This window comes from Sturnus vulgaris, chromosome 12, assembly GCF_052056855.1.
Source record: "Sturnus vulgaris isolate bStuVul1 chromosome 12, bStuVul1.hap1, whole genome shotgun sequence".
Classification (NCBI taxonomy): Eukaryota; Metazoa; Chordata; class Aves; order Passeriformes; family Sturnidae; genus Sturnus; species Sturnus vulgaris.
In genome coordinates this window covers 14,154,137-14,180,386 of record NC_142254.1, presented here as the reverse complement: position 1 = coordinate 14,180,386, position 26,250 = coordinate 14,154,137, and the positions used below count along the sequence as shown (strand labels likewise).

The window sequence follows — 26,250 nt, the reverse complement described above, 5'->3', positions numbered from 1 at the left end:
CTACTTTCTGTTGGCAGGGCTGATGATCCATCAGTCTGCATTCTCAGAGATGAACCCTTTGCTAGGGCATCACTACAGAGAGCATTTGACATTTCCCAGGCAGCTTAAATCTCCCAATTGACAATGTTTAACCCTTTCCCCTAAGAGCCTTCCAGTAATGACTCCTATAAACTTTAGTTTTTCCTTACTAAAAGCTTCTGTATTTTTGTCACTTGCCATATGCTGCCAATGAATCTCTGTTGTTTTGGGCTTTAAATGTTGCCTTTAATTAGGATATGAGCTTTTCTGGCCACAGGCTGATGGACAGCTCTCTGGTGATCAGAACCAGAAGAAGAACAGAGGGATCACTGTATTGCTTCTTGTACTTGAAGGAACAGTCCCTTAGCCCAGGTGGGTTTGGATTTAGGAGAAGCATACCAGGCCTCAAAATCCATCAGTTTATACCAAGTTTATTTCTGTCCTGCTTCTTGCCTTTAATTTGCAGAGCCAGATTAAAGCTGTGTGATGCACAGGGCTGCCTTTTCCTCCAGGACAGAATCTGTTGATCCAGCTCAGTATTTTAAGCAGGAATTGCATGCAAAATGGAGCTGAATGAACCCTACTCCTAGCAAGAGCTGGTAGCAAGGATGGATGAACAGTTCATTCACAGTCATTTAAACACTGAAGAAAATAAGATAAGTGTGTTTAAAATTGCTTTCTCAACCAGCGTTTAGCTGTTGATGTCTCAAGGGTTAAAACACCTCTGGCAACTTGGATCAATATGTGGGTATTTAAAAGTGCTCTGGACTAAGCAGACAAATGAGTTAAACTGTGTTTAGCTAATTCCCTGGGTGGGGATAATTCAGCCAGCCCTATGCTGAAGACATCTGGAGCTTGTCAGGTGTTTGCAGTGGAGATTTCAGACTCTTTCTCAAAGACTTGGTTGGTCTGCAAGTGACTGATTTGCTACCCAGAAGGTAGGAAGCACTTTGGAATCATTCCCTTTTGATGGAGATTGGAGAGAGACCTTTGCTTTTCTGTCCTGGACTTCTGGCAGTGACTTCCACAGTGGTCCCTTGTTCAGCTTAGGTCAGCTTTTAATCATTAGGATACAGCTTTTTTTTTTTTTTTGTCCCAAGGCTGAGTGAATTAAGAACCTCTACTGCATATCTATAGGAGTCAGACCCTTCTAGCAAGGTTGAGGACAGCCTCAAACCTTCAGACCCCTCACTAACAGCATGATGGGAATCTGGCATACAGAACTTTTTGTCTAGAGAGCATCCATACTGCTATTTGCTTCAGGAATCTGGTGCTTCCAGCATTGCATTTTCCTTCCTGTTTTCCCCATATCCTGAGCATGTATTTGTTTCAGGTTTTGGCCCCACTGTTTTGTGAGCTGTACCCCTCCAGGCTCAGTTATCAAGTGTTAGAAGACACTTTGGTTTTTGCTCTGTCATTGCAGTGGCTGTGTAAGTCACATATGGAAAAGTCCAAAGTGCAGGCATATGGAGGTAGCAAGTCCTCATTATTTTGCCCTGACTCCAGAAAGAAATGAACATTGAAATTTGGATGGCAATGAGTGATGCAAAGCAGTCGCATAGTTTTAATTTTAATTTTAGGGGATGAGCAAAATAATGATCCTTTGCTTTGTTCCCTCAACTAAAATGCTCTGCAGCTGTATAAAGAGGTGAGGAGCAGCTCTGGTTTTGCTTTGATTTTTGCAGTGAATGTTTGCTGTATTTAATCTGCTGGGCTGTTATAAACAATCTCCCTGCAAGCAAGAAACTTGTGAGTAGCTGCGCTGAAATTTCCAGGCTCCTAATCAGAGGAAAGACTGTCCCAGCTAAATCTGAGTTAAGTTCCTGATTGCATCCTGATAGAAAGGATTATTCACCCAGTGGAAAACAAATAGAGCTGCTGTTTGGCATATATTAGCTGAGCAAATCTTGGCACTCAGAATGTGTTACAGCTCTGCTTTTCTGAGCCATGAGCTGGGTTCACTTACAGCTGGCCTGACTCTGGAATGTTCCCTGCTTTCTGACTTTTCCTCTGTGGTAAGGCTTAGGTGCTTTGGGAACACTTTTCCTTTTTTTCCTTTTCATCAGCCCATTTACAGCATGCTCTGTCAGGCTGTTTGTGACTCAGGCCTCTCTTTTCTATTTCCTGGCTGATCCCTTTGGTTTGTACAATCAACTGCCCGGGTGCCCATCTCTGATGTGCTGTGTTTATGTTCAGCTGATTGCCCAGGCAGTGAAACAGATGGTGGTGATGCTATGGCCTTGATAATGCCTGCTTGGTGCTGTTGGACTGCAAGAGGCCATGAAGAAGAGGGACCAAAGATAAAGGTTGCTAAAAGAGGTTGCTTTTATTCCCATGGGATTCTTGGTCTGTTACCCATCTTCTGGCACTTGTATGTGCAGGGCAGATAACCTCAGTGCCTTTCTGCTGTATGGTATGAAATAGTTGGCATTTTGGTTCAACACACGGCTGCTTCAAAACAAACAACACCCACAATAGGAGCCTTTTCCTTCTTTTCAAAGAGCCAAGGACGTTGAAGCTGTATGTTGAGGGTAACTTACAGACCAAGGACTATGGATCGTGGCACACAGTATCTTTTGGAGCCTGTGTGACAAATGTGTTTCTGGTAACTTTGAAGGCAGGTGAAGGCTTCTGTGAGCCAGGGAGGTGAGGAATCTCCATCCTGGGAGGTACCTAACACTGCTGGGTGCCTCCCTGCACAATCTATTTCAACTCGGAAATTGTATAGTTTGTGCAGAGGTATTGAACCAGAGACATCCAAAGTCTCTTCCACCTAAATCTTTCCATGGTTGTGTGACTGATCCCACTGATCACCTGTGCAGTCTGCTTTATGTGGAGTGAAAGGGAGTGAAAAGAGCCTCATAAAACATGTAGAAATGTCTGCTGTGGGACCTGGCAGGGAGCAGATGCCAGCTGCCTTTTCTCTTCTAGACGAATTTATTTTATTGGAAGAGCAATTGCTATTGCTGTAAGGTTGCCACGTGGACTTGGGGCAAGTGGGAATGTCAAGGGGGGAATTTGGGAAGGCAAGAAGCCCATGCTGGCAGCAGCCCCTGCCCAGCCAAGGGACCAAGAAGGGCTTTGGAAGGGATGTGCTGGGAAGTTTCTTGGATCACTTGTCTCCGAGAGCAGCTGTTCACCTGGATTATGAGCATAGTGAGAGAGGGTTTCTTGTTGGGTGTACATCCCCAGGAGAGGTTGTGCTTCATACCTGACCTTTGTTTTCACTTCATGCCAGGTGTTTCAAGGCCTTGAAATTTTGCTGTGGGCTCAAATGACACTTAAGTCAAGGAGGACAAACATAGGATTAGTTCCTAGGGAGACAGGACGCGTGCAGGAGTTGTGCTCGCTCACAGCTTTTGTGGGAGACAAACAAGCTTAGTAGGCCAAGAATAGCAGGACTGATGATGCACATTTGCAGAGGGTTATGTGCCTTCAGAGCTCTCTGCAAATGTCAGCCAGTTTGTCTGCTGCCCTGCAAATGCTACTTGCTGGGAAGGAGAAATCCTGCTTTCCCAAGTGAATGTTCCTCCCCAACTGCTTTTAAGCTCAGTTTGCCAGTGAGACTGAAAAAATAGGCTGCCCTTATGTGCAAGGTCTGAGGATTGCACAGAGATGCAGCCCAGTGAACTTGAAAGCGTGGAGGGGCTGATCTGATCTCCCCAGGGTCCCCTCTCGAGCTGAGGGCATGCCAGGACCAGTGTGTCCAGTGAGGCAGAAAAGTTCGCTGAGCAGTGGAGAGGAGCAAAGCCGAGGGACTGAAGGTGCCATTACAGCCTCCAATGTCCTGTCTGAGGGGAGATTTTCTGTCTGTTCTGCTGCCTCTGTGTGGGGAGGGAGGGCTCTCAGAGCAGCAGAGGAGGGAGCTGTGTTCTGTTAGCAGTTGGAGCATTCCCCAGTCAGCCTGCAAAGCTGCTGCTCCTTTTGCTCCTGGAAAAGTGTTATTTAACAAACTGGCTTCCTGACCAGCCTCATTGCTGGGCTAATTCCTGGGTCTGTTCCCTAAAGAGATTCATAGCTCCCTTTGCAGCCCAGCTATTCCTTGTGAAGGTTTGATGTATCTGGCTTGGTTAATTCCAGGCGTCTCTATACAGAGATATCATTTGTTAAAGGAGTTCTCAGATCTGGAAAGACCAGCCAGGAAAAAAAAATAGTTTCCAAACAGGTTTGGAAACCTCTGCCTTGTTGTCATAGGAAAATTAAACTGAAGCCATCTTTATGTTTTCAGCCCAGCAAGTTGTTGTGAACTTGTCTGAGAGAAATTAGCATCCAGTTCCTAATTAAAAAGGTGGGACCAGCAGCCAGGGATCTGCCTTGAGATTGTGCTAAAGAGAGACTGTAGATATTTGTGTCTCAGCAGTTCAGCTGATGGATGCCTCTAGAGGTTCCTGGTGCCTGGGCATAATTTTTACTTGCCCTCTCCTGACTTTTTTAGTGATGGAGGATGCTGAAGGCACCAGCGTGATGGTCAGTGCCTTTCCAATTCTCTTCAAGGTTTTTAGGTGGGTGGCTGAGGCAGGTGCTGTAATTTGACTGCAGACATGCTGGACATCTAAGCCCGCAGCAAACATTGACTTTGCTGCATGGCAAGACACTTTGTGCCAGCTGTAGGACAAGACCCTGCTTGTAGGTAGTTGCTGGAGAAAAGCTGATGCATAATAAACTTATACCTTAATTTTCCTGCGCAGTATCAACTGCATCACAGTTTTGCTACAAGGCTGAGTTGCTGTTTTCTCTGCCTTTTAGGACTGCTGCAGGCACTTGTTTTAAAGGTATGTTGACCCAGCCAGCAATGCTCAAGAATATGGACAAGATAAGGTTTGTCAGTAGCACATTTTGTTCCCATCAATTTAGTGAAAGATGCCATTTTTTACTAAGAAAGCTGATTTTATATGTTGCTGAAACCACTGGACTGCTTTCAAGGTAGGCTAATTACAGAGAGAGGATAGATCAGTCTCTCTGTAGCTTTCCCAGCACTGGGATGAATGCAAGTTTTTTGCTTCCTCTTGTGACTTTACCTTTTCCTCAGTAAATATGGAAAGTTAAGCCTCTGAGATTGGCCCCTTTGTCTGATACCTAGCAGAGCTGTAATTAGATGAGTGCAAGTTTGTGACCTTCACTGTCCTCTAAGGTCCACCTTATGTGCTGCCTCTGGCATGGAGAAGTGGAATTTATTTTTCCTCTCTCTCTGGAGAAGAGGAAAATGTTTGAGGATGGTGAAGGAAATGGGGAAGTTTCCTCTCTGTAGCCTGCTTGCCCTGGGAGTTCCTGTGCTGCTTTGAGAGGGAAAGTTGCAGGGCTGACTCTGTGGTGGCACCCAAGGAGGGATGCTCAGGGACAGGCATGCAACAAACACCTTGAACAGAAGGGTGGTGGCTCTGTGACCCTTCTCTTATGCTCTTGATTATAGGACACCCCCTGGTTCTGCCAAGGCTTCCTGGAATGCTTCAATACCTGAACTACAGGCTGGGAGAGAGGAATGAGAGATTCCTACAGGCCCTGTTGGGGATCTCAGCTCATCTTTTGCTGGGACTTTGCTCCTGGGTTTGCTGGTGCCTGAGAGTGGAGGCATGCTGGAAAGGATTTAGGCATGGTGGCTGTTTCAGCCAGCACACCACTCCTTGCTGTTTGCAAGGACAGGAGGGTTCCTGGACATGGCATAGTTCTCATGTGTTGCCTTTCCTGACAAAAGGAGCCCTTATTTACCAAGATTTCATCTATTCCTGTTGTTTATTGCCCACCTGAAATCCTCTTTGTCCCCTGCTGGCCTTGTCCTTGCAAGAGCTGCTGGTTGTGCTCCCCCCGCAGTGGGGAGAGAGATGGAGACAGGATGGGAGCAGTGGCTGGCAGCTGACAGTTTCTTTTTATGCTTCCATCTGTTCCCTCTCTTCCTTTTTAATGAGATCAGGTGCCAGAGTGCACTAGGAAGACTTTTCAATGTGAGAGGAAGTCACAAATGGGGTACTCAGGTCCTTGCTTTCATCCTTGGCAGAGAGATGCTGCTCAAATCAAACCTGCACCCTCTTGAGCTGTTCCTATAATGGGAAACCAAAACTCTGCAGTGAGGCTGACAGCTCCAATCAGGTGGGTCTGTCCTGCAGCTCAGCCTTGGAACCCAGAGATGCTTGTGCTGATGGTCACCAAGATGCAAACCTGGCTGCTCCTGCCCCCACTCAGGTGCCTTTTATCTTTTTATAATTTATTTATTTGATTCTTTTTTTTAATGTGGCTATTCTCTGTCTTCTAATCCCCCAGTTGTTTTAAATGGTATCAGTGGCTGGGCAGGTTTACTCTTTCAGGCCCTTGGTGATGTATTCACCCAGAATCTGCTACACAGACCCACTTGACCAGGTTTTCCAATCAACCATTCCAATTCCATGAGTGACTCTGCTTTATGTTGTAAAAGGTTTTCCCTCTGCTTTTGAGGCCATATGATTATTACAAAGCTCGTCTTTCATGAGTGGGAATGTTTCCCTCAAGGAGAATCTCAGGATATATTTGGAGTTGGTTTTATTGCTGTTTCTTTTATTCATGATTCTTGGAATGTGTGAAGGATGGGAAGAGTTTCAAAGGAAGAACCTGAGGAGCTTGTTTAACAGTTCAACTTGGACAACCTCTTTGTGGAAAATTACAGTCTGTCCTTCTGCTCCCATTGCCAATATATGACATGATGGAAGTCAGCATGGGTACCTTGATCAGATAAAAGCTGTAGAGTCTGACAGTACCTCCAGGACAGAGAGCAGAGGCTTTTCTAGGGGATGTACCAGGTGCCTTGTTTAAAAATTAGAAAGCCCTAGCTCATGTTCCAGCCCAGCCTCTGCATGGTTGTTTTTTAGCAAAACTCCCAATCTTTTAAGCAGAGGACATTTGGATACAAATGCAATCAATTATTTGGCTAAGCCAAAGGCAATCTAGTAGTCCCTCCTTAAGCAATCCAGCCAAATGCTCTGGGATTTTGCACGAGTTCAAACTCTGCAATTGTGGCTGTTGTGTGGTTATATTGGACCTGTGAAGGCAACTGCCCAGTGCAAGAAAAGCCACATTTGGCTTTGATTTTGTTTTTTCTTGGTGCCTACTTCAGTTGGCAAGTTCCTTGCCCAGCAGCCCTGAGTGCTGCAGGGAGCTGCACCAGCTTGCTGGCAGCAGCAAGGACAGCAGCTTGTTCCTTTGGTGCTTCTCAAGTGATAAATAAAACAAGCTACTCCTTTCACAGAGCTGCTTTTGAACAGCCTGGTGCTTTGTAGTTGCTCTAATCATGCCAAGTGCTCCTGTGGGTTCAGGTTGAAATGCATGTCAGGGGCTGGGTTTGTCCCTTCCCTGTGTCCCATTTACAACTGTTGTGTTTTCTAATCTTTCTCTCCCTTTCTTCTCATCACAGAACCAGCTGTTGGTGTTTGGAAGTGCCCTGCAGAGGCACTGGACCTGCTGGGCTGGGGATGTCTGACTTGCTGTGCAGCCAGGAGACTCATCCTGCACAGGGCTGCCAGGTGATGCCAGGAGCCAGGTGCCAGCCAAGCTGTTGTGGATCTGGTTAAGCACAGTTTTTCCTTAGCCTGGAGAAGCGGGAGGGAAGGCCTGTCTGTGGTATTTGGGGTGGTCCTTGGGCTGACTGTGGGATGATCGGCTGGGTACTTAGGTATTGCCATGGTTTTAGTGGCAGGAGATGTCCCTTTCCAGAGGGCTTGGGCTCACAGGCTGTTCTGTGTCTTGGGTGGAGCAGAGGAGAGCCTGGTGCTCCCAGCCTGTGGTGGGTGGGATGGAGAATGCCCTGGCAGGACCCTGCTAGCAGAGAAGAGCTGAGTGTGAGGGAGGAGACACTGAGCCCTGCTCTGCCTCTGTGACTGGGAAAGACCACTAAGCCCTGGTGCTACAGAGTGCTGCATGTTACTGTCCTCACTGTCACAGCGTCTCAGATGGTTTTTAGCTGCCAGGAAACAGGATGCCAAGGTAGTTGAGATTAAGGTAGTGGCATCCCCAGGAGCAACTATTGAATCATTGTCACCCTTGACATCTGTCCCTTTTTTTGTTGAGGCTGAGATCCTGTGCCAGTATCTTGCTGAGTCAGGTCTGAGCCTCCATCCAAAGCCCACCCATCTTTCCAAGGCAGCATCTCCTGGCAGGCACAGCCTTGGTTACTGCCTTTCCTAACCTCCATGTCAGAGATTCCCCTTGAACTGTGATTAACTTCTGGAGGCTTGTAAATTTTCTTTTGCATTGACATAAAGACAGCTGGCTAGATTAAATGGTTTCATAGAACTAAAGAAAAAGAAAACGTAGGAGGCATTACACTTGTTGGGGTCAAGGATTTTGCTTTCTTTCAAAAGGCAGTGAAGATAAAACAATTTATTCTTTTCAAATTAGGTAACTGCACAGCTAATGTCAGGGTCTCTAAAAGGAAGGAATTTGAAATAATGTCTTGATTTAGAAAAGACTACAGAAGCATTTCAGGGTTTGAAAGTGAGATGTAAATTAAGTAAAAAATGAGGAAACCAAATTGATTCCCAGCATGGGAATAAAAAGGGAGAGAATAAACCCTAGGCTGTGTGGTGAGGTCTGTGCTACCAAAAAAAATAAATCTATGTTCTCCATTGCAATGGGTGATTTTATTGCTCAGAGGAAGGCAGGGGAAATATGGCTAAAAGGACCCAACTTTATTTTCCTTTTTTCTCAGAAGAAAACAAATACGAACCCTATTTGGAACAAAGAGGGCTATGGGCTGCTTGTTTGGAATTTCATGATTGAACCTTCTTAAGGTTGCAGCTGGGTAAGTGATCTCAGTGCAGTTATTCACTAGGGAATGTAAATATTTTGATAAGATCTGAAGTGATTGATCATTGCAGTCAGTTCTTTCTTGAAGTGAGCACTTCATGGGTTAAAATAGGAGTAGGGAGTGCTCCCATTGCAGCCTTTACAGCAGCTTTGTGTACTCTGCAAGACACCAAAAGTGTCAAGTTAACTCTGTTAACTGGTTTGATCTGGTGAGTGCAGCAGAGATGACAGGAGAGATGTTTCTGATGTGCCTCTTGCAATCCCCCCAAGGTCTCTGGTTTTGGTGCTCAGCTGCCAGGGTGTGCCTGTGCTGTGAGGTCTCATCTCAGAGCCTGCAGTTGGGTTTTTTGGGGATGCTGGCTCTGTGTCCTTCTAGCACTGCAGCAAAGGAGAGGTTAATAATGCATTGTGCCTGCCTGTTGCCCTTGGCTGCTGTATGCTCATTTACTTCTGCAGGAGGAGAAGAGCTATGCAAAGAGCTTTTCCCAGGGGATAGAGAAAGTTTGTGCAGGGAGCTGAAATCCTAACAGTGGCCTGTGCCTGTAAAGAGAGCAGAGTTTGGAGCCTGGTTTGATCACACTCTGCTAGGATGGATAAGGGTAGCTTGTCTGAAATGCTGAGGTGCCTGGCTTGCTGTGCTGGGCTGTGGGCAAGTGTGTCCCCTCTCTGCTGCCTGGGACATGCTGCAGTTCTTGCAGGTGTGTTGAAGGGAGTTTTGCTCTGTGTTTGCTGTGCTCGTTGTGGGCTGTCCTTGAGCTGCTGTTACTACATTGAGACAAGGCACTGCCAGCCAGGCATCACCAGTATCCCAGCAGATGTGGGGAAGTGCACCTGGTTTCTGCTACCTTGGGGGACCACAGCAGCTCCTCTGTGGGCACCAGGTGGGTGCTGAGCATCCCTTTATCCCAGTGCTGTCAAGGCAGCTGTCACCTCTGGAAACCACCACTGCCTCTTCCCCTGTGACACCCCTGTTGTTGCCATGGTGGTGCTGGGGCTGCTGTTCCTGAAGGAGAGCCACAGCCTGGCTGGATCAGGGGATCCAGTGTGTGAGTGTGGCCCTGTGAAGTGGGGAAAGTGGGGGATGCTGGTGACCACCCCTGTGTTAGAGTGCTGGTGGCTGTGTCCCTTCTGTGGATGGAAGGTGGCTTTTGGTGCCCAAGTTGTCTGGCCTCAGGAGGGAGAGCTTGGGAGCAGAGCTGAGTGGAGACTCCTGTATGTAGTTAGAGAAAATAAAAAGGCTAGGCTACTCCAGAGGGGTGAAAATTACTCATAGCAGGTTCTCCACATGTGCCCCATACCTGAAGGATGAAAAACAATCAGTGAAGTTTAAAGCTTGTTCTGTAACACCTTGGGATTACAGCCAGTGCTGTAGTATTAGAGCAGCAATCCAGTAAATACAGAATATTTACTTTTCTGGCAGCCAGTATTGTGTGTGTGTGCTGGAGAAGCAGGTATGAGGCTGGAGCCAGCCAAGGACAGGCTCAGCAGTTCTATTCCTGCTTCTGCTTTTGGCTGGTTCCCTGTGTCTAGTTTGGTGTCTCTGAATTGAGTTAATATTTATGGTCTTCCAGAGACTGAAACTCCTTTGTGAGAACTGGGCATGAACACACTTTCACTTTGATTGAGAAGCTTTGGAAGTCTAAGATTAAACCATCTTGGTTGGCATTGGATTTACAGAAGCATTTCAAGAACTCAGCCAATGTCCAGCCTCTTCATGTCCTGGCAGGTGAAGCAGCTGGTCAGGATGTGAACATGGTGCACCCTGTGCTGTGCACTGAGAGCTGATGCTGCACAAGTCAAGGGATGGTTCAGAAAGGGAGTGGATGAGTTTTAGGGATGCTGGGAATGTCCTGTGTTCCATCTTGGGGATGCAGCTGAAAGATGCATTAAGAAATCATTGCATGTCAGCAGAATGGAGGAGACTGTTCATGAGCCAGGCAGTGTTCAGAGGTTATTATTGCTGCCCTAAAGAGAAGAGGTCAAGGTGCTTTTATTTATCCAGTACAGGTTATGGCCAAAACCACTCATCTGGGAGCAGGGTGCAGGTCCTGTACAGACCCTTTTTTCCTGGCTTGCCTGGAGCAAGGAGTCTCAGCAGTATCTGTGAGCCCACAGCATGAAACAAATCTTTCCTTCACTTTAAAGATGCTTCTTGTCCTTTTTTTCCCCTCAAGAGACTGCTTATGCATTGTACATTAAATAGTCATTAGCTAAAAGACTGTCATCCAGGGAGCTCCCCAGCCAAGGCTTTTCCTTAGCTCTTGAGCATTCAAGGTGCCAGCCTGCAGATTAGGCTTTTGCTCACTTGCATTCTCCTTGCAGCAGTCCAGGAGATGTAGAAATGACGTTGTCTGGGCTGACAAGCTGGACCAGGGAATGGCTTGGGCCCCTTCCACCTGCCTGGCAGGGGACGAATGTTTGGGAAGGAAAAATACATGGTGAGTTCAGTAGCAGGGACACAGCTGAGTGTGAGAGCAGGGTTGTTGAGTTTGAGAGTGGGCTGAGGTACCAGCACCAGGATTGGCACTGGGTGCTGAGGTGCTTGCAAGCCTTGTTTGAGTTTCATGTCATTTCTACCATGCAATTCCATGAATATCCTTTCCTGCCAGCAATTTCCTTTGCTAAGCACCTGAGGCTTCTCTGGCAACTTCTCTGAGCATGAATGAAATCTGTGCTCTTTGCCTGCAGCAGGCAGAATTCACTCCTGTGCTGAACAGGTGGGAGCCTCTAAGGTTGGTTCTAAGGTGCTGGAGCTGAGGGAAGGAGCAGCCCTGTGAGTGCATCTCAGACCAGGTATGAGAGATTTGGTGGGACTCACCTTGACATCTGTCATGCAGAGATGTTTTGGAGTGAGTCTCCACAGCTGGCTAGCTGGAGAGCCAGTTATTTTTCAGAGCTCAGATCCTCCCTAACTGGATTGTAAATTCCTAAATAATGCATGTTGGTTTCCAAATGGAGGGTTCCTTGCTCCCTGCCAAGCAGATGCAAGGATTGGGTTTGCCTGTGGCCTGGAGTCTCCTGAGAAGCTTTTGTTTATAGCATCTGTTGTGCCAAAAATGCATGAAGCTATCTGACAGCATAGATGCTCTTGTCAGTTGTGTGTCCTTGGCTGCTGTGTGTGTAAATGTGTGCCTGATTAATTGGAACAAGCTCATCAGAGGGTATTCACCAGGTGCAACACCAAAGGACACCCCCAAAGGTATTGTCAGATTTGTGGCAACACAGAGATTTGCCTGCTGTCCTTTGCATTGATATGATCAGGGTCCTCTCTGGGTGAGCAAAATACAAATTAAATTCTTGCCTCGTAATTCAGTGTGGAAAGTTCGTCTTTACTCCTTAAGCAAAGACGTGATGGGTTTGTCTGCAGTGTCTAAAATTAATTTACCTGAAGCACGTGGAGCATTATCAAATGCCACTCTAAGGTGCACTTTGTAATACTGTCACAGGAACCAGCTGTGCCAGGACAGCTGTGCCACATAGAAAAGCAATGAAGAAATATGCCCAAGGCTGGGGTACAATTCCTGACATGTCTCAGGAAACCCAGATCTATCACAACAGGGTGCCAAGCTGAAGATCACCACGGGCATCCCAGATTCAGCCTCCTCAATTCTCCCTTTATTCCAGCATCTATAGCTAAGCAAGAAGTCCCCACCATCACTGCAAGCTGCACAGCAATTTTATAACCCAGACATATCCTTAGAGCAGGAACTTAATTAAATCCTGCTGTGTATCACAGAGCTGTCTGAGGTGGGGAACATGGAGATCTCCCCTCATGGGACAGGGGTGGTGGGCTGGAGCTGTGCTGTGTCGTGGCTGGTGTTTCATTCTATCCCTGTGGGGAGATCAGGCTGATTTCTTAGTTCTGCTTCTTTTCCCCAGGTCTGGGAACCTGCTCCGTGGAGGCTTTAGGGAAGTAGAACTATGGGGTAGGGAAGAGCTTCTCTCCAGGGCTAGAGGGTAGGGGAAGCTGCTAGACTAGGATGGTATGGAGAGTAGAAACTGTCTGGAAATGAGCATTGTGGGCATGATGGACAGACTTCATTTCAAGTGAAATGAAATTGCAGTTAGAAAATTGGAACAAATAATCCAGTTATTTTCAAAACCAAGTAATAAATCACTGAAATCCAGATTAATGTATCATCCTCCATTAGATTTCTCTCTTGAAAAATAGTTATTTCCAGGTCTAAATCCTAGTTCTTGCTGCAGCATGTCCTGGTGTCCATAAGACAGTGCTGTGCTCTCATGTTTTGTATAAGAAGAAAAGGAAACAGCAGCCCTGTGGATTATGTGTATAGTGCTGTAACTGCTTTGAGAATAAAGGAATGAAGTTACTGGGTTGCTTGTGGATGTGCATAAAACTTGATGGAAAGGAAATGGTTGCCTTTGTGTAGACAATGCCTTGTATAAAGCAAGTCCACACACACACACAAAAAAAGTGGAACAGAAGGAAGCAGGAGGGAATATGGTCAGAGATTTTGCTTAAGGTCAGGATGGAAATAATTTTAGTTTAGGGCTGGTCTCTCAAGTCTCCAAAAATAAGAAGTGGGCAAATGCATCTGCTCCTTGGCCCAGTTTGCTACAAAGGCAGGGGACATTATTTCTAGTCCAAAGCAGTGCTTAGTGAATGTTGTCCATGTTTGAGTCTTGTCAGTGCTTGAAACCAGCTTTCTGGGGTTTTCTTTTCTTCTTGCCCTTTCTTGTCCACCCACTGTGTGACACAGAGAAAGAGAGGTGGCTGTCAGGCTGGTGGTTGGAAAAGAAATGACCCTGTTTACTTGTACTTCTTGTAGGATAAGAATGCTAGAGAACAACTGCCACTAGGATAAAGTCTGGAGTAGCCCTGCTTTCCCATATGTTGCATTTCTGTTTGAGCTAATTGCTCATGTTCCTTTAATGGTTTCATGCTTTTGTTTATGCTGTTACAACTTCTAATGCCTATAGGAAGCCTTGAATTTGGATGTTACTAAATGAAAATTAGGACCCTCATTGTCCATGGAGAAATGCTCTTGTGCAGTGTGGTAATTTCACGCCTGGAAGGAGTCATATTTGTTGGATAATTTTTGTAACTTGACCAAATTAGCCTTGAGAAACTATAGTTCTTAATCAGAGTCTTGAACTCTCTGCTCCATTAGTTACAAACATCAGCAGAAACATTCTTGCACAAAGGGTGGACACTTGGTTTGCAAAGCAGGAAGGTGCTCTGATTTTGTCTGCACTTGGGGCAGCAGTGTCCCTGGGTTTCAGGTTGTTCATAACACTCTGAGTCCTTAGCAGCTCCAGACTCCAAATCACATCAGGTCAGCTGCTCTTGAAAAATTAAGCAGCCAAGTGATGTTCACCTTCCTTCTGTGCTCACAAAAAGAGGATTCTTTTGGTGGGAATTGAATTCTTGAGAATATTCTGAAGAGTTATAAAAGACAGCTTGGATATTAATAAGGATTTGGTTAATAATTACAATAAATAGGGTTCAACAGTCATGGGGGAGGTGGGGTAGAGGGAAAGACACCAGAGCCTGCTGGCATTTCTTATATCTTTGTGGCCATGGGAAACAAGGTGGGGAGGCCTTGTGTTCTCCAGTTCTGAAGGATGCCACAGCCTGGAGACACTTCTGTTAAAGAAACTTCTGAGCAAGTCTCCTCAGTGACCCAGCAGAGTTTGTTTTCAAGGTTCACTCTATTACTTACCACACAGACAATGATCAGTTCCCACACACGGGCACAGAGATGTGCACTTCTATATTTGAGTGTACAAAGGTACCTAGTGAATGGTCCCCTTGAGTTTGGTGAAATAATCACATCAAATCTGTTTGCACTTCTCAACAGGTGAGAGTACTGTGTCCAGTTCTGGGCCCCTCATTCAGGAAAGACACTGAGGTGCTGGAACAAGTCCAGAGAAGGGCAATGAAGCCAGTGAAGGGACTAGAGCCAAGTTAAACCAATGTAAAGCTGAAGCCATGAGTGTGTGCTTCTTTCCATCCCATTTGTGTAATTCCTTCTGCCAGGTTGGACGCTCACCTGTGCTGCACTCACTAACCTGCCCTTGGGCACCTGGCATGTGAAGGGCAGCTCAAACTCTGCTCAAACCCTTGAGAGACATGGCTGGTCCCAGCTAGAAGAGGTTCCAAACCAGCTGCTCTGTCTCATCTCCTGTGTGGAGCACAGATCCAGCCCAGCAGTGCAGTCAGGGCAATTCCTCCTTCCCACCCACAAATGTCCCTTTGCTGACTGGAGCTCACTTGGCTGGAGATGCCCTGGTGCTGGTGCTCTGTCAAGGACATCTCTGTGTTCTTCTGTGGAGGGGTCTGTGAGGCCAGACAGAGAAAACAAGTGCTAATTAAAAAGAGAGCACTGGAACTTGGACCAGTTCCTGTGCACTTCAGTCTTGGCACAGCTCTGCTTTCTTGCCTCCCTCGAACCCACCCAGCAGTGACATCTCCACACTGTGGGTTGTGAGTGTTGTACAAGGATGGAGTTAGGGGAGTTCTGATAACTCCTCCCCACTCTCTGCAAAGGTCACCAGCTCAATCCAGTGAAACTAAAGGGGAAACAAATGCCCAAAGAGCAGAAATCCCCAAACATGTCACATCAAATCACAGAGCAGCTAATGGGACAGAGCCACGTGGTTACAGCATGTGCATTCTGCTCTATATCATTAATTTACTGATGTTAAATATTTCAGCAGGTAACTTCCAGGGCTTCCAGAACTGTCCTAGTGGCTGTGATCACAAATTATTCATCACTGGCACTTGAACAAGAAAAGCCTTTTTGAACAAGGGCGTTTCTGAGTCTCTTGCTTTTTTTTTTTCTTTCAGCTGACTCCCTCTGCCTTCCAGAAGATGTCTCTCACTATCAAGAAGAGGCTGCCAGCACTCAGGAGATGAATCTGCCCCAGGTTGTCCAGCTTCAAGACAAGAGCAAGACCTCCATCACAAGGTAGCCTTTCCCTGCCCTTTTCCTTGTTGTTTGATGTGACATTTGAAGAGGGTGTGTGCTTGTGACAGGCTTCCCTCCAGCTCATTGAAATACCTCGTCATTTCAAACTGCTGCTGGTGGTGAAGTTCCTTCTGCTGGGGGAAAGGCAAACCATTTTTCCCCAGTGAGACATTGGAATCCTGATTTGTGCTAAGTCAACACAAATAACCTCTGCTGAAGCTGGTGGGGCTTGCTGGAGTGTAATTGCCATCCCTAATGAGAGAAGGCTGGGGCAGGACACAAGAGAATGAACTTGCCATTTTCCATTCTTCTGCTGAAATAGCCACCTCTTATTTTGCTGTGGTCACTGTTAAATGCTTAGGGTTAAAGGATTCCCTCCACAGTGGCAGCATTGGCCTTTGAAGGCTGAGGGCCTGTGGTGATTACCCCGATTTAACAAAACTAATTGCATTAAAGCTTTGGGTTGGAACAATGTGTGTGACCCTGATGGGATGTTAGATTTTGCAGGCTGCCAGATGTACAGGGAACCTGCCCTGGGCAGAGGGGAGTGCATGTGCTTTATGTGGATCACTGTTAGCTGAAGGCTGTGTTTAAGGCTGCTTTTCTTAGAGGGCTGCTCAGCTTAAAGCACAGTCCCGGTGGGCAGATGACTGAGAGAGGCTGCTGAAATTGTCAGCAAGAGAGCTGTAACAAACTGGTTAAGGATTGCCCTGGATAGCACAGGAGGCTGGGAATGCCTCACACAGATGCACAAATAGCTGGCAGTGTGCTGCAGCTCCTTACTTCAGCCAGTTATGACTCCTGTGGACATGCAGGAGACCTACCTGTGTGTTTTGAGTGGCAACAGTGCACCTGGAGAGGAGAGACAAAAGCTGGGAGGGGTTTTGTCAAAGTAATGTCTCTGCTCAGCAAGCATTTGCTGTTGTATCATTTCAGACATGCCTTTGCAATGTTATTAAATACAACACCAAAAATAGATTACATGAAAGCAGCCATTTTAAGCTCATTGAAAAAGGAGATACCAACTCCAGTCTTACTCAAGTTGCCCAGAACTGCTGAGAAAAGAGCTGAGCCTTATCCCCATCCAGCATTCACCTCATTTGTCTTTTTCCTAACTGCTGTGTTACTTTCTTTTTGCCCTTACCTCCTCTGGTATGGTTCTTTTCTTACTGGTGTCTAAGCATTAAATAAAAATAAGTATTTGGACTTGTGTGGGACTCTGTCTCAGAGTAAAGGTCATCCCAAAATTGTTTCCCATGGAGCCTGATGTAAGTTCTGGGGTTTCATCTGCTCCAGGAGTTCTCAGGGCTCTGTCAGTCAGTGCCCTGGATCTCTACAACCCCATTAGCACACGACTCTGCCAGAGGTAAGTGCTGCCTGGGATTTTGGAGAAGGAAACCTGGAGAAACAGCTGCCAAAAGAGCAGCTTGGCTTGAGCCTGCTCAGTGTGGTCCAGCAGCTTTTGATCAGCCCAGGGCACAGGTGGAAGAGCCACTGTTTGCCCAGTGTGGGCTGGGCAGATGTATTCAACCAGAGTCTGGACTTCACTGGGGATCAGTGCAGAATCTTCCTGCCAGCACCTGAACCTCCCCCTGCTCTCTCTTGCCTCTCCAGCTCTCAGCAGCTGGCCTGGATCACAGCTCACTTCAGCCTTGCCCAGCAGAGGTGGTGTTTCAGAACTACACCCCTGGTGAGGTCTGTGAAATGCCAGTGGTTCTGAGGAGCAGGGACAAGGTAAGTGCTGGCACATGGAGGTTTAGCAGTGTGCTGGAAGAGGAGAGTGATGTAATTCAGGTGGGGTACAGCACAGCACACCTGCTGCACTACATCCACAATAAAATCTCTCAGCACCTTTGTTCTGCAAGATGGTGGAAAACTTCCCAGCGGATTCTCCCCGATTTTGGCTGTATGTTGGTGCTATCTAACCCAAGCAACCTTTTCTGGCCTTTTTCTTTCCCTTGAAAACTCTGGACTGATGGGAATGTTTTGGGGTGTACAGTTCTTACTTGCCCTCATGCTTTACCTTGAGTGTGCACCATGTCCCGTGGTTCCTTGGTTAATTTTGGTTCCTGGCAGGAATCTCTGCCTCTCTAAGCTTATTTAGCTGCCTCTGTGCAACCTGCACTTAAAGTTCAGGTGTTGAGTCTTCTCTACACTTTATGCTGGAATTAGTTATAATTAGTGGCATTGGCACTGCAGGAAATGTGTTTTGAAACAGCCCTGGAATCGGGCTGATTTAGCAGAAGCAGTGGGAGGCCTTTAGGTGCCATTTCAGGCTCCTGCTAAGCTTAATTCACCTCTGCTCAGGTTTTCCAAAGGCAAGGTAATGTTCTGCTTTCCCTTTGGTGAACCACAGTACCTCTAGAGCAATGTTCTTGAAGGTCTCTACCTTCACTTGAAAAAATTGTGATTGTTTTGCAATTTCCCAAGAAAGTTGAGAATGGAAAAGTTGAAAAATGTCAGCAGTTGTGTTCCACTGTAAAGAGGAAAACTGAGACCTTTTGAATTTCAGTCAGGGGAGCATTTTCTCAAATGACACTTGTGCCAAGAGCAAGCTAGTGGGAAGAGACAAGAGAGGAAAGGAGCAGAGTTCAATCTTTTCTCCCAAAGCACTTTCTCAGACACAAGGGTTTCTCTTGATAAGTAACAGTAAAATATAGCAGAAGTAGAGAAAGGCCAGAAAAAGAACAGTGTAATTAGAGGTGGTGTTGTGTAACAAAGAGCAAGATGTGCATGAGAGAAAGGCAGGATGGGAAGATGGAAGTGTGATAGGAGCAGCTGTATTAACCCCTTCCCAAAGCTACCTGTTGGGAGAAACAAACAAGTGGCCAAAAAAAGCTGATGGGGCATACAACAGGTGGAGAAAGAAAGAAAGAAAAAGAGAAGTCCAAGTGCATCCTGGGATAAGAGGTTTCAACAGGGACACAGCTGCAAAGGGGAAACCCTTTAGCAAGGAAGGATGCAGTTCTGGTCCCTCAGTTATTCCTGGAGAGTACCACGTCATTCCTGGTCTGGCATTTGGCTTGGGGATATTGGAAAGGTGCAGCATGGATGTCCATGCCCAAGTGATTCCATTGGTGGGGTCCGTGCTGATTCTGGCACTTCTGCTGCAGATTTCCTCTGCTGATCCAAATGTGCCTCAGTTTCTCTGTTCCTACTGAGCCTTTTAGCTTCAGCTGCTCCAGTATCCATGCACCACATTCAAATGTTTGTTTTTGCTAAGTACAAGCCAACAGACAGTGATTTTGCTCTACTCATGCTTCCTTAAGTGGAAAAGGACATCTGCATTAACATTTCTGCCACTCTCAGTAAAAAATAATGAACTTGTACAGCTGCATCTTGGGATTTGTATGTCCTGAAAAGGGGCATACAAAAGTGTGTGCTGTTAATTTTTTTTCCCCAAATAATTAATTTTGAAGCTAGTAAGACCTCAGCCATTGGACAGCACAGTTGTAAAAGTATAATCAGCTCTGAAGAAAATACTTGGTGCATTTAAGTGCATAAAGACAGGTGATAATCCCAAGAGAAGTTATTGTATTCTAATTTTGTTGGCTTTTAGTAAAGTCCTGGAGAAAAGCAACATTGTGTACTGTCCCCAAGGTTTCTCACCAGATTTCCAAATTCCTCTGAGTCACACCAGCTTAGACTGTGTGTTAACCTGAGGTGGCCTGCTCTATAAAAATCCAGCTAACAGCCAGGTGTATTCCAAACAGAGGTTCTGAAACCATTCAGATATAGAAGGGTTTCACCTGTTTGCTGTTAAATTACTTTTCTGTCTTCTAGCTTCTCCTGACCACCCTTGGACACATCCTGGGTGACTTTTGCTGAAGGTCTTAGCCACGTGTATTCATCTTCCAGGGGTCTTGGTGACCAAAATGTTTGCCTTCAGTGTGAAATTAGCCCCTGGAACTCACTGCCTCACGATGTTGTTGTAGCAGATGGAGTTTGGAGAGTTCAGGACTGCCTTGGCAATGGATTATCAGGCTTGGATGGGTGGTGCAGAACAAGCCTCCTTTTTTTCCCAAGCCTCATGCAAGTTTGTTGTTTATTAGTGAAGCTGCCTGTCATTCAAAATCACTTGGTTTACACTTTGTGAGATGTGATTTGGTGCTCAGAGGTTGATGTCTGTGTGCTAGAAAATGCCTTTTTGCTCTGTGTGTGTATTCCAGAGGGCAGAACCTGGCAGCAGGATGCCTGCAGGGCCTCCTGGGTGCAGGAAGGAATGCCCAGCAGTCTAGCTTGCCTGCATGGGCAGATGCCTGACCACAATCACCAGGCAGCAAGAGCCCCTGGAGAGGCAAGATTGGCTTTTAGTAATGAAACCACACTGTGAGTCAGTGCTGGTCATGTTTCTCCAGGCAGAAAATGCCTTTGAAGCCCCTAATTGATAGGCACAGCCTGGGGTGTCATGTGGTTTTCCATCACTTTGGCAAGTTGACTGCTCTCATCTTCTGCCTCAACCTTTCCTGGTAATGTTTTGTGCTTCTCTCTTGCTTCTTTACAGCCTATTTAAATTCTCTGTGCTATCTCCTTGTTTTGGGGGTTGTCTCTCTGTCTTGCTGTGTTCTTTTTGCTCTTCAGGTTTCTTTTACTCCCAGTAAGGCCACAGTGTCTGATGTCCTTGTCTTGCTGGTCTGCCCACACGACTGTATCCCCACAGCTGGACTACCCCACTCAAACTTGGTGTCTTAGAAGCAAGTGCTGTTTTGGCTTCACTAGCACATTCCCCCTCTGGAGCACAGCTGCACGGCCATGTGCAGGCAGAAGCAGGCAGGTTCTTTAGGCTTGTAGAGTGTGGATGACTTGCTTCAGGTGTTCTGTCTCCATCCTTCTGCAGGTGTCTGACCTGCTTGGCATTTCCTTCCCACCAGGCACTTCCCTACTGCCTCTGGCTGAGCTGTGTTGCCCAGGCAGATGGGATTCACTTCCCTGCCTCACCCTGGACTGAAGCAAAGGTGATGTTTTCACACCTTCTGTTCCCCAGCCTTGCTGTCCCTGAGAACACCTGCCTGCCCACGACCCAGCTGCGAGGCCAGGGGAGAGGAGGTGCTGTGCCCGTGGCAGGGAGCCAGCCTGGCACAGGCACACTGAGCTCTACATGCCCTTAGTCAGCAGGAGGTTGGTGACTGCAGGTGACTTGGACACCTGCCTGGAAGAGCTCGGGCAGGGCAGGTACAACCTGTGGGCAGTGACATCGCTGTGGCTTCATGTGTGTCACTGGTTCCTCTGGCAGCTCCCAACTGCTCTGTGCCAAACATGCTGTGCTTTTGCTTGAGGCTTTGAACATCAGTGCTGAGGCCCTGGCAAGTCTAATCTCAGTGCTGTTATCTAGAGGCTTGTTATTACAGGAGGATTTTAGATATGGGAGGAAGGAAGCCTTGCAGGGAAACAGAGAGGCAGGCTGACTCTTTCCACCAGCATCCTGCTATCCCTTAGCACCATTCTTCACCTGAATCGTTTGGAGAGGCAAAGATGGGGGGAGCTCTGAGCCAGCTGATGTTTCTGCACAAAGGCAAAGGTGCAGGAGCTCTTTGGGTGCAGCTGGTTTCCCATCTTCCCTTTGCTGTTTAGACCTAGTTTAACACTTTGTCCTATCCTCAGGCAGCATGGATATAGAAACCTAAAGAGGAAATGCCCTGTGTTCCCTAACTCCTTGTTCCTTAGGAGAGAATGAGGAATTATTTAACACCGTTAAAATTTAGAGTAAAAATTATACTGGCCTAGGGCAGTTCTCTGTACTACCCAAGTGGCACAAGAGCTTAGTATCACTGAGGTAGGCTTTGCAAAATACACTGGTGCTTTTAGAATGTGATTTATTAGTATGAATTAGTGCTCATTTTCAGGGTGAAAGAGGTAAATTGATACCCGTGAAGGGCAAAGTGCTGCACTTGGAGTTGAGAGGCAGCAGAGCAACATGTGAGTATCACCACAGATAGAAGAAGGGTGAGATAACCCACAAGGGCACCTAATGTCCCATATGCTGTCCCTTGTCTTGCCCTTGAACTGGTGAGTGCTCGACACAGGCAGCTCTGCCAGTGAGAGGTTTTCTGCACAGCTTCACTGACACTCCCGGCAGTTTCACTGAACTAGGCTTTGGGCTCCTTGCAGGGGTTTTGTAGGGCATCAGGAGAGGGTTATGTGCTGCTCAGCGAGGAGCACGTGAGGATTTTCACCACAGAATCAGAATTTTGTGCGAATTGAACATTTTGTCTTGTACTCGATGGAGTGCGAGTCAGCGAAGTACCAAAGTGCTGTAGCTCAGCTAGAAACACATCGATAGTACAGGCAGGAGGTGGAGAGCACCTTGAAAACCCCTTAGCAAAGAGGCAGGCATTGAGAAATGGTTCTGAAAAGCCACTTGCATTGGGCTTGAAGTTGCTGGCATGCAGAATATCTGTGTTTTGGTTGTGGAAGGCTTAGGAGTGCTCCTTTGAACAGCCTCTGCATCTCAACTGCTCCATGATCCACAGGGATTGTGGATGACCCAGTGAACTGGGCTACAGGTACAAACCCCTGTGTCAGGGTTGGGGATGTTTCAGCTGGTTTATATTCTCTTTCTTTGAATCTGCTCTTCCCTGGGGTAAGTCTGACTACAGTGAAGTCACTCCTGATTCAAGGCATAACTGTGGCTGAGTCCTAAACAAAAGGGCCATGTGAGTTGTTGGTGGCTGAAATGCCACGTGCCACGTTGCCCTTTCTTGACAAGTGAGCAGTTTCCTATCGCCTTGCAGTCATTTGGGAATGTATTGCACATTTGGACTGTCAGAAAGTAAATTAAGAGCTGACATGTCTCTTTGTTTATTGGCACTTGCATTATAAATATGAAATGCTAATGTTTCTGCTGGGCAACGTTTCCAATTAGTTCCTCTTGCTGCTTCTGATTAACACATTCCTGTTTTATGGTTCCAGTTGCCCAGTGTGGATCTTCTCATGCCACCCTGTGTTCCTTGGTGTCCTTGCATTGTGGTCTGACAGTCTCTGCCTAATTGGAAACCATTATGGAACTGACTGGCAAATACCCAACAGACAGGAATATTTACATTTGTGTGTCCTTCAGGGTTATTAATAGATTATCTGAAAGGAAGAAGGAAGCATGTAAAATCATAGCACAGCTTATTCTGTTCTGTCCTCTTGCTCTTTTCATTGTAGGAAGACAATATTTTTCAGGCAATACAAGCTCAATCTGTAAGGTTTGCAAAATTCATTCCTGATGCTCAGTGGAGACTGAAATATTGCTCACTGATTAATAGGAAAGATGACAGGACGATGAGTTACTGCATTACTGAAATTAATTCCTTTAAAATTCAGTCTAGTCCTCTTAGATGTTTTGTAGCACACAGAAGATATTCCAAACAGACTTTTAAGATGACTCTTGCAGGGAGGAAAGGACAGAAGATGAAAGCAAATGAATGCACAGAACGAACCTGGAGAACAGAGATGGTTTCAAAGATTCCCATGAACCGGTAGCTGAGGGGGCAGGAGCAGGGGTACCCCTTCTCCTGTGGAGCTCTCCTCATCCTTCAGTCACTCCTCTTTTTTAATGGCCCTTTTTTCCAGACTATATATGATATTATGATTTCAGCAGCCAGCTTTCCCTGCTTGACTTACTATATTCCTCATGCTACAAGGATCTTTTCATTGCAAGTTGTCTGCTGCAGGGAATTCAGTGAAGGATTGAGGATTGGTTTCTGCAGGATAACTGACATTTGAGTCTGGTGTACTGGGCAGGCATTAAGGTTGATGTGTGATACCAATTAATGTTGGCCTGAGAGCCACGCTGGGTTAATGGCTGGACTTAACAATCTTCAAGGTCTTTTCCAAATGAAACAATTCTATAATTCAAGGAAATACATCTGAGACAAGCAGTTGGTTTGGTTTCAGTGGGTACTAATTTGAATGCCAAGGGTGGTATTTGGAAGGCCAGAGCTTGTAACTTTTTGCTTATCAAAGGGGAATAAGAGCAGAGGAATTATTCTACAGTCATCTCTATTTGAGAGCAGGGTTGTTTGAAGGCAAAAGTTGTATTTCCATGAAAATCTGCAGCCTGAAGCTATATCTAAATAATCTCTAAAGCATAGAAGTCATGCAAGCTCTTGCTCACTCAGGCTTATTAAAAAACTTGTTCTTAAACAGTCTGCTAAGGGTTTGCAAAGTAAAAGTAAGATTTTAAATTAGTTTTGCTGTACCCCTGGGTTTCGTCCCAGAGTTAATGTCCTGGTAACACAGGCCAGTGCTGCAGTGGAGAATTTGCAGTCCTCTTCTCCCAAGGGAGGGCAATTCAGCTTTCTGAAGCTGAGTGAACCATGATTTCACAGTAGCAGAGTGAGCCAGCCTCTGCCTAGCACACCCCTTTCTGCTTGAGTTTCTCTGTTTTTCTCCTGATATTGCATGCACTTTGGTGCAGTCCCACTTTGGGGAACCACAGTGGGGTTGAAGGGTCAGCACACCCTGAAATGCTCTGGGTCAAGCCTTGCTCTGGCTGCAGCATCCCTGGAAAAGGGGTTCAGCCCACAACGTGCATGGCTGTGAATGGTGAGAGGCAGCATTCTCAAGGTCATGGCTGCCTCTGAGGAGCCAGATGCTCGCTGCTCTTGCCTTGCCTTGGCAGACAAGGAGGAGTTCCCTCCCCCTGCAGTCCCAGTGCCCACCATTGGCAGCAGAGCTAGGAATGGCTGCCTGTGCTGGCTTTTGGAGGAATTTATTCCTTGGGCTCTTATTTACATTGATGCTGATCCTCTCGCTTCTTAGCAATGACAATGACTTGAAAATTCCCTTTTACTTCCCTCAGATACCTCCAGTTGTTGAGGTTTCTTTTCTCTTTATCCCCGTACTGATCTGAACTCCTTGCATCCTCTCACCCTACCTGGCATCTGGAAGGGAGAGATAACTGAATAGAAGGTGCCAAGGCTTAAAAAGACACACAGCTTTCAATTGGAATTACAATGCCTTTGTTACAGTAGTGTGACCAAAGTAACAACAACCAAAAAAAAAAAAAAAAAGGTAAATAGCATTCTCCATTTGCTAATGCAGTTTCTGAGGATCTGAGCAGTCTGGGACGTGAAGTGCTCAGATAATAGGTGCTTTATATTCCCATGGGCTGCCCTAGCTTTTATTTTAGAGGGCTTAGGCTGCAAGATTGAGTGCAAAATTGCTAATTCAGAAAGACTTGCTGAAGATGAAACGCTCTCCTGAAATGTGATCTTCAGTCCTGTAGGTCGTTTGCTGCCATTCCCTTCCTGGTACTTTACCTTCCAAATAGGAGAAGCAAAAGCACTTCTGCAATTTCAAGTGTGAATATTTGAAGTGTACAGTCTCTTGGAAGTGACTGCAGCTGTTAGGGTGATTTTTAAACCACTGCTGAGCAGATGGTTGATAGGCACTGGTTGTTAACTTTGGGTTAAAGCAATAGCTGTGTGTCTGTGCCTTTTCTGGCAGCCTTAGGTCCCTTTCCAGGTTTGGAGAGGATGGGTATGGGAGCAGGAGGCCCCAACCGTGGAAGAATCTGAATCAGTTCTGGTTAAGGGAGTTTGCTGCTGTGTTCAATTCCTAAATCAAATTGTCTGCTTGCTGCTTCAACAATGATAAAAATATCAAATGAGCTGAAAGCACTGAAGAGAAAAGATCAGGCCAGCAAGTGAGTGATAAGAGGCAGAGCTTTTATCAACTCATCGATACAGGAGCTGCTGGAGGCAATGGCTCCCGGCCCTACGGCAGCAGCTCTACCACTGCTTTCGGCAAGGGTGAGGTGATGCTGCCAGCACAGCAATGCCATGTCGTGCACCTGGTGATTGATCTGCTCATCCCTGCAGTGAAATGGTTTTGGTGACTTGATTCACCTTCCTACTGCTAAATGTCAGACAGGAGGGGGCTGTCTGGCTGTTTCCTGAACAAGCCAGTGACTGGGAATAGCAGGGTTTAGTTTGCTCTGGTAGGGATGCTTGAGGGTTTCATGTTTGCAGTTCTATCCCACTCTTGTCCATATAGGCACCAAGTCACTCCTAGAAACCTCGGAAGAGAGAGGTGATTAAGGCATCAACCATACAGAAGAGGCAGCAAAGTTATCGCTGTGTTCTCTGCAGCTGGGGTGAGATGTAAAGGGAGACTGAGATTTCCCCATGGGAAGAGCTCTCTCTAAGTCCAGGCCAGAGCTGCAATAGGCTGCTGAGGGCAGGGCTGAAATTCTTACTGATTTAAGTACTTGTCAGACATTGGCAAGAATATTTTGGCATTAGGGCTGAGTCAGTTCAGTGTGGGGAGATGGATCAGATGGCTTTTTAAGGGTGTGTGTCCCCAGCCTTGCCCCTGTGATGTTGTGGGAAATACACACATACCTCACACTCACCTGGCATTAAAGCAGTTACCATCTCCAGCTTGGCAAGTATTTCACCAAAAATGGGTTGTTGATTGTGCATGTGGTAAAGTCCTTTTGAAAATGTACCAGGGCACCCCCTGCCAAACTCCACCAGCATTGCTGGGACTGCAGTTAGTGTTGTGGCACAGCTGGATTCTTACTGGTGCCTTTGATAGTCTG

The 26,250-nt window shown here is 46.4% G+C and overlaps 1 protein-coding gene and 1 long non-coding RNA gene across 3 annotated transcripts in view; both read left to right on the top strand.

The window, feature by feature from the left end:
* Positions 1–249: 249 nt before the first annotated feature.
* LOC148222387 (uncharacterized) lies at positions 250–7,505 on the top strand. The gene is made up of 3 exons (XR_015806313.1): positions 250–390; positions 485–6,195; positions 7,397–7,505. It is a non-coding gene; the product is annotated as an uncharacterized LOC148222387 (long non-coding RNA).
* Positions 7,506–8,569: 1,064 nt separating this feature from the next.
* Positions 8,570–26,250, top strand: part of HYDIN (HYDIN axonemal central pair apparatus protein) — a 58,026-nt gene continuing 40,345 nt past the window's right edge. The window contains exons 1-3 of one of the 2 annotated variants that reach the window (XM_088171947.1): positions 8,763–8,782; positions 15,599–15,719; positions 17,334–17,453. In XM_088171947.1, coding sequence (XP_088028073.1) covers positions 17,424–17,453 — 30 coding nt within the window. In that variant the 5' untranslated portion in view covers positions 8,763–8,782; positions 15,599–15,719; positions 17,334–17,423. Of the gene's footprint in view, positions 8,783–15,598; positions 15,720–17,333; positions 17,454–26,250 lie in introns of both variants that reach the window. The other variant, XM_088171945.1, reaches the window with a different exon arrangement.